This window comes from Schistocerca gregaria, chromosome 1 (genome assembly GCF_023897955.1).
Source record: "Schistocerca gregaria isolate iqSchGreg1 chromosome 1, iqSchGreg1.2, whole genome shotgun sequence".
NCBI classification, from domain to species: domain Eukaryota; kingdom Metazoa; phylum Arthropoda; class Insecta; order Orthoptera; family Acrididae; genus Schistocerca; species Schistocerca gregaria.
This window is the reverse complement of record NC_064920.1, coordinates 869,980,621-869,993,253: the sequence shown is the minus strand read 5'-3', so window position 1 is coordinate 869,993,253 and position 12,633 is coordinate 869,980,621. Positions and strand designations below refer to the sequence as shown.

At 38.0% G+C, this 12,633-nt stretch overlaps 1 protein-coding gene across 1 annotated transcript in view; it reads left to right on the top strand.

The window, feature by feature from the left end:
• The window catches only part of LOC126273233 (venom carboxylesterase-6-like), a 159,173-nt gene that overhangs the window by 91,080 nt on the left and 55,460 nt on the right, over window positions 1–12,633 (top strand). The window contains exon 4 of the mRNA XM_049976780.1: window positions 10,290–10,475. Coding sequence (XP_049832737.1) covers window positions 10,290–10,475 — 186 coding nt within the window. The remainder of the gene's footprint in view (window positions 1–10,289; window positions 10,476–12,633) is intronic.

Sequence of the window (12,633 nt, the reverse complement as noted above, 5' to 3'; positions counted from 1 at the left end):
CTGAACAAAGACTATATTACAAGAAAACTTTACAAAGATAGCACAACTCATTGGTACATAGCACGAGCTATGCATTTAGTGGGAGTTGCCCATTCCCAGGCTGGAATTCACTACTGTATCGCCTGGATGGAGGCTGAGAAACTTGTGTGGCATCGCTAGATGCAATAATAAAGAATTAAATATTACTTAATTTATTTCTCTTTATACAACTTGCTGCCATATCTGCAGTGACAGCTGGTCATGTAGCAAGTTGAAAGAAAATATGCTGTACCCAGTGACTGTTTCAGGCTGCCATAGTTCACAGTATCAGCCATGTGCACAGGCCACAGCAGGTTGCTGCCTGTGTTGTGGAAGGCATGCATCATTGGAAACTTTGACAAGACAGTCCCAATACCAGCAGATACATCCAAAAAATATTTTGTAAGCTGTGCTAATGATATCAAAGAGTTGATCAGTAACCCTATGTAACATATATAGATTATATTAAGAGAGCAAACCTAAATCATAATAGGGCCAGATCATTATTGAAACACTTTAAAAATGTACGCCAACATGAAGTTCTTAAAAAAATTAATACAGTACAGGTATTTTTAATGTGTCAAACAATCTATTGAAAGAAATTGTACATTGCATTGCAGCACCATTAACATATTCTATAAACCTGTGTCTCATAGAAGGGGTTTTTCCTGATCCTCTCAAACTATCCAATGTGACTCCAGTCTTTAAGAAGGAAATCAAATCACATCCCGCAAACTACAGACCAGTTTCACTAATTCCAGTACTAGGAAAAGACTTCGAAGGCATAATATATCAGCAGATGTATGAGTACCTAGAACTAAATGATATGTTAAGTGCATCACAGTTTGGTTACAGAAAAGGAAGGTCAGTTATACATGTCATAGAGCTCTTAGTCAGAGACATTTTAGCAGCATTCGAGGATCATGCATTCGAGGACCATGCTCACACACAGGTAACCTTATGTGATCTGAGCAAAGCCTTTGACTGTGTTGACCACTAACTTTTGACTTCTAAACTTGAGTACTATGCAATATGTGATAAAAGTTTAAAACTCATCAAATCATACCTCAATAAAAAGAAACAGGTGGTGAGTTCAAGAAGTCATCTGTCAAACACACTCGAGGTTCAACATGGAGGGATCTAAATTGGGACCATTTCTCTTTCTTGTACACATAAATGACTTACCAGGAAATATGGATGTAAAGACGTATATGTATGCAGATGATACAACTTTTCCATCTGTAAACCATGTATTTGATAATCTTGTAAGTGGTATGAAATTGGGAAAAGAAAATGCAACATCATGGTTTAATGCATATGGTCTACTATTAAATGAGGGAAAGACCCAGAATATGTGGTTCACTCTATCAAAAACTACAAAAATAGAAAAACAAAAGACATCGTTTTTAGCCATCATACTTGACAACAGTCTAACGTGGAACTCTCATGTTGATCACATAGTGGTTAGGTTGTCAAGAGTTGTATATTTGTTGAAGAGACTGATGTGTTGTGTGACATTTGAATACATAATGACAGCGTACTTTGCCTTCTTTCAATCTGTTTTAAGGTATGGGTTAATACTCTGGGGAAACGACAGAAAAATAAATGAAATTATGATGGTCCAGAAGAAAGCAATCAGAGTAATGGCTAAGGTAGATAACAGGACACATTGTAAACCATTGTTCATTAAATATAGAATTTTAACAATTATTAATTTATATATTTCTGACAGTGTTAACTACATACTTGCTGAACTACCTAATTTAAGTGTAACAAATCAAAGTCATGACTACTATACAAGAACCTGTACTTCTCCGCTGGTGCCACAAAATAGATTAGCTAAAACTAACAATAGTCACAAGTATATGTGAATTAAAATATATAACATATTGTCTAAGAATGCATTAATCAAGCCTGACAAATTATTTGAAGAAAATGTATATAACGTCTTGTTGTCTAACCCATTCTATTCATTAGAAGGATTTTTAGAAATGCCCAATATCAACTTAAATATGTAAAAATTTATTTTGTAAAATTAATAGATTAAGTGAACACATGAAGTCTGTTGCATGTAATAATGCAGAATGACCAATAAAGAACCTGAATCTGAATTTGCAAGGAGATGACAGTGACCACAGAGCATGTATGTTGTCTCTCACACACTGCTCTGGAAGTACACTGTCCCTCACAGGTGACTGCCTGTGTCGTCCCAGGAGATGGACTGTGATGTCATATGGTGTGAGGTTGTGTTGAATGCTGATCCTGACCCTGTGATTTAGTAGGCTGTCTGCCACAAGCAAGCCTGGATTTTAGAGAAGTTTGTACCCCAGGTTGGAACGGTGTTGGTAAGTGCCTTTACTACCCTTCAGTGGCAGCTGGTAGTGGAGGCTGTCTTCTGTTACCTATGGCTGTGAATCAGTGGTCATCTCATAAGGATGCAGGAGAATGACCAGTATTGGAAAAATCTTGTAAACAAGATGTCAAAATATGATAATGAGAGAATTGATTGCAATGAGATGAAGACCATCAATCTTACTGATTGACGGACTCTAGTCAAGTGAAATGGAGTACTCATGACATTGAGGAGACACTCTTTTCCATGTCATTCATCATGGCTGAATTGGTTCCACTCTCTACAAGTTGTCAGCAGTCTTTCGTTTGCTACATTTGCTTAACCAATTTGTTTCAGTGTCTTAATTGCTTTGTCAAACCTCTGATATGCATTGTTGCATCCTCCTTAGCATTTCTTACATTATGTTATGAAAGTAACAGAGGCAGGTTAGTCTGCATTCCTCTAACAATTTTCTCCTGACCTTGCTTGTACTCCCCACAGCCATGCAGACATGTTGATGCTGCTCTCCAGTGAGCAACTAATTTTGTTGAAATGTTTACACCTAGCAGCTGCCTTCTATTAATACTTCCTTGTGCTTGAACAAGGCTATTCCATTTTCACTTAGAAAATTTCACTCTCATTTTTCCTTACTTTTTTGATGTGTAATACTCCTCTCCACTTAAATAAAAGTCATCCCAAATTTTACTCTTTCTTAACCTCCAAGTGAACTGTCTTATTTATTTAAACTTTCTCTGAATATTTGGAGCCTTTAACCACAAAAAAATCTTATCCTAATTTTATATTATCTTCCTAGTTTGCTTCTTCACAGATTATGCCTCTCAAATCTATTATTTACTAGTATGATTCCACTCAATGGAAATTTCATGAAGAACTTTGTCTTTTGCATGATTGCTTTCCCTTACTAAACAAAAATAAACTGCACAGATAAATGCAAATATAACAGTAACACTAGCATTTGATACATTGATAGAAATGATATTCCATCTGTGTTTCTCTTGATATTACCACATATGCTATAACATTTGATCTGATGAAATTTGTCCTTTCTCTGAAATGATTAATTCATCTATTGTCTGTAGTTAAATGGGATCAAAGGTACTGTTCAGAAAGGTTAGGTTTCATTTGGGTAACACATTTAAAGATCTCTTCAGCCAGTACAACATTGGTCAAGTTACTGTAGTTATCACGATACCTGTAAGTGTAACCGGAAGGTGGAACTGAATTCTAGCTAGATCATATGTGGTCCATTAAGTAACAACTCGCTCTGTCTTAACTCTAGTTTCTTCATACCATTAAATGTGTTATCATTGTAGCAATTTACTATTACTGTTTTTGGTGAGAACATATAATATATTAAGTGACTGCCAACTTGCTGTAAGTATAGTGTGGCATTGATACTACCCTTTGCCCTCTGGTGCTTCCATATTTCTTAGGAATAACTGCATTTCACATGATCACTTGTCGGTATATACCTTGTGAACTTGTCAACGCCTTGACACAGTTGCTAAGATCCCTCACTGACATAACATCATGTGTATCCCATTGTTCCAAAAGGTGTAACACTTCACCAGTTTCCACCTTATATTGATAAGCTTGCATTTGACTGTATATGACTGGATCATAAAACACAAGTAATGAGAGTGTAACCCTACTACTGGGAATTGTATCTTAATGTATACCATAGCCTGATCCAAATAAACCTTAGCTGTAGAAACATAAAAGAAAAATGCCGTATTACTTTATACTATAGGTACAACTTGTTGTAACCCTGTCAGAAGTTCTTTTTCTGCTGTGGTGATAACAGAGTTGTACTTCTTTGACCTTGTGTGGCCTGTGAACTGTTTCTTGTACCCTTTCTTCTTCCATTCTGGTATCTTCCAAACTGTTAGCTAGTTCCTGTAGCATTCTGGCTACTACTAATTTCTCATCTGGCATCCTCAAATGATTTTGGGTCTCTGTCAAATGTGTGTTTACCATTTCCATTGTTTCTTCTGTATACTGCTTCAACTTGGTTGTTCTTCTTTGCATAGTTATGTTATGTTCAACATTCCCTGTTCCATGTTAGTGTTCTGTGTTGTATGCCAATTTACAGCTGCTTAAGTGTTTATGGCCATTTCCTGTATTGTCCCTATTCTACTATTTAAATCTGTGATGCCCTCACTATCTATTATCACCAATACTGTTTTTAACAGTTCTCCACCAGCATCTAGCCATCCTCTTGTTTCATGCTAGCATTTCTGGAACTATCCATGTCAGTTGTTGTAACTGATCTCCAAGTTCTTCATAGTAAAACTTAAACTCGTGATACTCATTCCTTCTCTTAACATCTCCACTTTGGTTGCTTCAGTAGATAAGTCTATGAATATATCCTGTAACTATTAGATTTCATTTATTACCTCCTAGATGTCAAATGTGGTGAGGTTTAATGACCATTTGTGATTTTTGAGAAACGTGTCTGTTTTCTGTGAGAAATGAACCATGGACCTTGCTGTTGGTGGGGAGGCTTCTGAGCTTCAGCGATACAGATAGCCGTACCATAGGTGCAACCACAATGGAGGGGTATCTGTTGAGAGGCCAGACAAACATGTGGTTCTTGAAGAGGGGCAGCAGCCTTTTCAGTAGTTGCAGGGGCAACAGTCTGGATCATTGACTTATCTGGCTACTAACCAAAACAGCCTTGCTGTGCTGGCACTGTGAACGGTTGAAAGCAAGGAGAAACTACAGCTGTAATTTTTCCCGAGGGCATGCAGCTTAACTGTATGGTTAATGATGATGGCGTACTCTTGGGTAAAATATTCCGGAGATAAAATAGTCCCCCATTCAGTTCTCTAGGCAGGGACTACTCAAGAGGGCATCGTTATCAGCATAAAGAAAACTGGCGTTCTACGGATCGGAGCGGGGAATGTCAGCTCCCTTAATCAGGCAGGTAGGTTAGAAAATTTAAAAAGGGATATGGATAGGTTAAAGTTAGATATAGTGGGAATTAGTGAAATTCAGTGGCCGGAGGAACCAGACTTTTGGTCAGGCGAACACAGGGTTGCAAATACAAAGTCAAATAGGGGTAATGCAGGAGTAGGTTTAATAATGAAGATCAGTTTGGATTCCGTAGAAATATTGGAACACGTGAGGCAATACTGACCCTACGACGTATCTTAGAAGCTAGATTAAGGAAAGGCAATCCTACATTTCTAGCATTTTTAGACTTAGAGAAAGCTTTTGACAATGTTGACTGGAATACTCTCTTTCAAGTTCTGAAGGTGGCAGGGGTAAGATACAGGGATCGAAAGGCTATTTACAATTTGTACAGAAACCAGATGGCAGTTATAAGAGTCGAGGGGCATGAAAGGGAGGCAGTGGTTGGGAAGGGAGTGAGACAGGGTTGTAGCCTATCCTTGTAGCCTTGTTATTCAATCTGTATATTGAGCAAGCAGTGAAGGAAACAAAAGAAAAATTTGGAGCAGGTATTACAATCCATGGAGAAAAAATAAAAACTTTGAGGTTCGCCGATGACATTGTAATTCTGTCAGAGACAGCAAAGGACTTGGAAGAGCAGTTGAACAGAATGGACAGTGTCTTGAAAGGAGGATATAAGATGAGCATCAACAAAAGCAAAACGAGGATAATGGAATGTAGTCGAATTAAGTCGGGTGATGCTGAGGGAATTAGATTAGGAAATGAGACACTTAAAGTAGTAAAGGAGTTTTACTATTTGGGGAGCAAAATAACTGATGATGGTTGAAGTAAAGAAGATATAAAATGTAGACTGGCAATGGCAAGGAATGCGTTTCTGAAGATGAGAAATTTGTTAACATCGAATATTGATTTAAGTGTCAGGAAGTCATTTCTGAAAGTATTTGTATGGAGTGTAGCCATGTATGGAAGTGAAACATGGACGATAAATAGTTTGGACAAGAAGAGAATAGAAGCATTTGAAATGTGGTGCTACAGAAGAATGCTGAAGATTAGATGGGTAGATCACATAACTAATGAGGAGGTGTTGCAGAGGATTGGGGAGAAGAGAAGTTTGTGGCACAACTTGACTAGAAGAAGGGATCGGTTGGTAGGATATGTTCTGAGACATCAAGAGATCACCAATTTGGAATTGGAGGGCAGCGTGGAGGGTAAAAATCGTAGAGGGAGACCAAGAGATGAATACACCAAGCAGATTCAGAAGGATGTAGGTTGCAGTAGGTACTGGGAGATGAAGAAGCTTGCACAGGATAGAGTAGCATGGAGAGCTGCATCAAACCAGTCTCAGGACTGAAGACCACAACAACAACAACATCTGGTTATCATGTAATATTGATGTTTTCATTGGCAACTGCAACTTGAAACTGTCCAGTGAAGTCATCTCCAGTACCTGATGCAGTTCTTGAAACTTTGTCAAGAATTTCTTAGTTTTACCCTTTGGGGCATAAGGATTGGCCAGTAGGATCCACAGTCGTACTACATACTCTGGTAACTTACTCGTACCCTGCCCATTGCATTGTTGATGCTCAAATGCTTTTGTGTTATGATGTTTTACTCATTGCCATACTTCTTTTAATGTGTAGCTCCATGTCACTAAGTCATGTTCTCCACCAAAATCACTCTTCAATCTGTCTGTTGGTAGCTCTTTTACCTCCATCTTCTGACTACACATGGTAATGTGCTAGTTGAAACACTTCAGTTTGTAGAGCTGCCAGAACAATGACATATAGACTGCATTTTGTTGATCTAAACCTCCGTGCTTAAGAAATTGCAGTTGTTTGCAATACAGTTGGTATTCTTTGTCAGCTGCTTGTGCCTTCTTCCAGTTCATCAAACTTAATGCAGATTCTTGTAACACTGCAATTGTCCTACTAAGTTTGTCTGCATTTGTGTGTTTAACAGCAGGCTTGTGAACTACTTGATATTGAAATTCACTGAATTTCAGTGCTTAAGTTGTTAGTTGACTTGAATGGTCTTTTAGCACCAATAACCACTTGTAGCATGCATTGTCTGTAACTGCTTTAAATTTGCAACCATATAAATAATAACAGAAATATGAAATACCATATATTAAAGCTAGCATCTCTTTTTCTGTAGTGAAACCATTGCACTCAGCCATATTTAGCTGATGAGATGCATTTGCTACTGCATGTTCCTGACCATCTACATTTTGATTTAAAATGGCTCCTAAAGCAGTAATGTTTGCATCACATGATGATATAATTTCTTTGGTAAAATCAGGAAAAACTAATAATGGATCTGAAGTTGATATCACTTTTAAATTTTGAAATGAAATCTGACACTCTGATGTCAAATGAAACGTAGCCCCCTTTTTCAATAATCCGGTCAGTGGCTGTGCAACTTCTGTAAACCCTTCCATGAGTTTTTAGTAATAATTTGCTAAGTCAACTAATGATTGTAACTGTTTTATTGTTTGTGAAACCACAAAATCACACACAGATGAAGTGAGATGAGAATCTGTCCTTACCCCATCTTGGCTAATGATATGTTCAAGGTAATTAACTTGTGACTATGCAAAATGATATTTGTCAATGCTCAGCCTGAGATGAGCTGTTCTTAGCCTATTCTTAGGCATTTCACATTGTAATCTAAATCTGTAGGATCGACTATCGTGTCATCCAAATAGACCATGCATTTTCTAACCCTAAAGGACTCCTTCTAACAAGACCTGGAATGTTGCAAGTGCGTTCTTTAACCCAAAGGCAATCTGGAATATTGATAGGGAGTGGGTGGTGCTGTAAATGTTGACTTAGGCCTATCTTCCAGACATACTCCAATTTGGCAATAACCACTTCTTAAATATATTGTGGAAAAGAATTTACATTACCCCAGGTTATACAAAGTCTTGGTTACATTAGAAATTGGGTACACATCAGTTACTGTATGTTCATTTCAGAATCTGTAATCGCAACACAATTGCATCCTATTGTGCCTTTCTCAAGCTTCTGATCCATGAACTGTTCTATCAATGGCTGTGGGTGCCTTGGTAACTGGTGTGTGATTACCATTGAAATCCAGTACTGAGTAATGAGTATGGTTGGTAGTGGACCTTCTGAATTAGGAAATCTTTGTACTTAATTAACAACGACTCCATGACCAATTGAGTGTTACTCTCTAAATGACTGACTTTACTACAATACAGATATACTGATGGTTTGCTTGATACTGTTAGCTACCACTGACATAGTGATGTCTTTTTCATCAAGTACTTCAATTGTAGCTATTACCGATCCCTTTGGAAGACTCACTTCATCCACTCCGAAACCATTCAGGTTTATTGGCCATTTATGTCCCTAGCATGTCTCTTCTACTTTGCATTAAACAATACTGTTCATTCAAAGAGCCACTAATAGACAATGGTTCTATGAAACATAAAACTTGTTGTGGTACATCGAGATCTATTGTAACCCAAATTAGCATTCCTATACCTGCCGGTATTCTGTGACACAAAACAACTTTTAATGCCCTTGTACACATTTTATTTGGTGCTACCTTAGCAATGGGTGTACCTTGTGACATAGAAACACATTTACATCTGTTGTATGCATTAGAAATGAATTCCTGTTGAGTTCAATTGTTTTATGTTAAAGGTCGATTTTAGCATGGTGCCTAACCAGAAATTGAAAACCACGTTTTGCAGAAAGTCCCTGCCCCACAGCCAGCAACACTTCCATACGCCCACAAAAATATATGTTTCCTACCTCGAACTTGAACTGTGTTGCCCCTACTGAATCTATACTATTATCCTGTATCGCATGCAATCTGTACCTTGGGGTTTACAGTTTCCTCTCATCCATGAGATCCAGACTCACAAACAATGCATGTGCCCCTGTATCCACCAGAGATCTGTAATCGTTTCTATTTGCCCAAGCTATCATGCAACACTCCACCTCTGCATATATTTTTACAGTACTGTGGTTTACTGAAAACACTTCCTGATAGAAGTAACATTCCCATTAGTAATGAAGGCTTCTCGGGCTTACAGCCATGTAAAGTAGTTTAAAATCAATGAGCTTCCAGCTGAGAACTCCTTGGCCATTGTCAAGTGGTGACTGTCTTCTGGTTGCTGCTGCCATCCTTATATAGCCACGCTGCATTCGGTAACATCACTGGTACCTACTCCATCACCATATATGGTAATGTTTGTGTTGTGTGGGCCAACGCACCTGCTTCAGTCTTCCAATGGCCCGGTCCCCATTTAAACTTGGTTTTAAGAATGTGTACCTGGAGTCAGCCCCAACAAATGCTCCTTATCACCTCTTTCATGGAACATCTGATATCAAATGAAAGCATTGATTTGTTTTGTCTAATAAATAAAATTATTTTGAATGTGAAATAGCTCTGCTGTATGATGGTAGGAAACAGCTGGGGAAGGGCAGCACACATGTTGCTGCTGGAGTGCTGGTTATTCTTTGTGCTTTACTGTTTCTTTTATATGACACTAAACTAACCTGGGAGCACACTATTGAATGGGCAAACAAAATTCCTATTCAAAACATTTTGTTTGTAATGGGAAATGAACTGACACTTTCCATTGACACTGGGTAGAAAGACATGATGAACAGTGCTTGTTTTCACTGATTGAGCTCTTAGGAGGGACACCCAGTATATGACTCAGATATGAGCAAGAGACTATCCTAAGATGTTTTGTCCTTTTACATTTTCCAGGATGAAAAATTAAATTAACAACATTCCTAGCAAGGTGTAGTTATTTCCAGTGTAATAATTGGCATATTAAGCGCTGTAAAATTACCCAACAACATTCCTAGCATGGTGTAATTATTTCCAGTGTAATAATTGGCATATTAAGTGCTGTAAAATTACCCAATTTATTGAAATGTTTTTATTTCTTTATTTGGAATTTCTGTACTGAATACAGAAGTTAACAGTAGAAGGAAATAGATTGACATTGTTCTTTTATTTTCAGGTTTTCTAAGCATGGAACATGAATTGCTTCCAGGAAATAATGGTCTTAAAGATCAGTCAATGGCTTTATCATGGATCAAGAAAAACATTGAAAGATTTGGGGGTAACCCTGAAAGTATTACTATTTCGGGGACGTCAGCTGGAGGAGCCAGTGTACATTTCCACTATTTATCTCCATATTCTGAAGGTAAGTGATGGAACTTTGTTTAAGCCTTAGAAAAAGTAACATTTTCTTTTCTTTTTGCAGCCCATCATCATCTTGTGTAGTTTCCAGCTAGTGACCAAGTCTATTTGGAACAAAAGCTCTCCATTATTTTCTGTTGCCCAGCATCTTCCTGTCTTTCCTTTGCTCCAGTCTTAATAATATCAAATATTACATACTGATTCTATTATTTGAAAATGATGGTGGTATCGTTGGTCAATATAGAGAGTAGCATACATGATTAATGCAGTTAATTATCTACTGCATGTTATAACTGTTGTCTTGTTGTATTTTTATTCTGCCCATGTGAAAAGTCCTTGCAATATTGACCTATCATTTTGGTGTCATTTCTTCCCTAAAGACAGATACACCTATCCATCACCAAGTTGTAGCCAACACATTACAGTAAGAATTTGGAAGTGAAAATATTAGCTTGCTGTGAGCCAGACAGTTAAATCATTTTATAACATTATAGATTTTTTTTTTTTTTTTTAAAAAAAGTCTACTCACCAAGCAGGCAGGATTTAACTTTTACAAGCTTTTGGAGCCAGTGATTCCTTCTTCAAGCAGAAGCATTGAAGGGGAAGGAAGAGGGGTGAAGGAAAAGGACTGGAGAGGTTTAGGGAAAGTGGTAGAGCTTAGAAAAGTCCCCTAGAACCATGGGTCAGAGGAATATTACCAGAGGGGATGAGAACGAAAAACTGATTTTGGGCACTGCATCGGATGAGATTTGAAAACTTGAGAGCTTAAAGGTGGAAGACATGGTAATGTGCAAGACAGAGATTACTACTAAAACATCATTCACAAGCTAACAAGAGGGGAAAGCTAAGTAAATAGTACATAACATGGGTGGGAGAGGGCCTGAGAAAAATAAGTGGGTAAGACAATGAAAGATGTAGAAAACTAAAATGGAGTGAAGAAAAGAGTAGTTACTGTGAATAAACGCTGAGTCAAAAGAAACTGACGGCAATCAAAGCCAGGTGGCTGGTGAGAACCAAGGACATGTTGTAACGCTAGTTCCCACCTTGCAGAGTTCTGTAAAATTGGTGCCTGGGGGAAGACTCCAGATGGTGCATGTGGTGAAACAGGCACTGAGGTCACAATTGTCATGTTGTAGAGCATGCTTTGCAACAGGATATTGGGTGTTGCCATTATATACCTCTGCCAATGCCCATTCATCCTAATTGATAATTTGGTGGTAGTCATGCCAATGTAAAGGGCTGAACAGTCTTGACATAACAACTTGTATATGACATGCCATTTCACAGGTGGCTCTCCCTTTAATAGTATATGTTTTACCAATTGCTTAGCTGGAATAGATGGTTGTAGGAGAATATACAGGACAAGTCTTGCAGTAGGGACAGTCATAGGGGTAGGAGCCAGAGGGTATGGAGATGGGTGCAGAAGGAGTGTAGGGTGTGACAAGGATATTGCTGAGATTGGAAGGTCAACAAAAAGCTATTCTAGGTGTGGTGGGAAAAATCTCAGACAGGATGGATCTCATTTCAGGACATGATTTTAGGAAGTCATGGCCTTGTCGAAATATCTGATTGATGCCTTCAAGACTAGGATAATACTAGGTGACAAGTGGTGTGTCCTGAAGTTGCTTTTTGGAGGGATCAGCAGTACCAGGATTGGATGCGATGGCCCAATAAATCTTCTTTTGAACTAGGATGTTGGGATAATTACATCCGGTGAAGGATGAAGTGAGAGTGGTTGTGTACAATTAGCAGTACCAGGATTGGATGCGATGGCCCAATAAATCTTCTTTTGAACTAGGAAGTTGGGATAATTACATCTGGTGAAGGATGAAGTGAGAGTGGTTGTGTATAATTGTAAAGATTCTGCATATGAGCAAATACATTTGCCTTGATTACTAAGGCTGTATAACTTTTTTTAATCTTTTCTTTTACATTGTATTATCAATAACTGATTATTTTATAACATTGGGATCATGTATTTTATTGAGTATTTAGATTAATGGTCTCATGGAAATATTAAGCAATAAAATATTCCCAAGATTTCAGCTGCATCACATGCTTAAATTCCCATGAGCTTTTGATGAAGCAGTTTTCTCCCCAGCCATTGTCAAGAGGTAACTAACAGTTGTATCACAAATGGCCTCATTCGTGTTCTCAGTTGT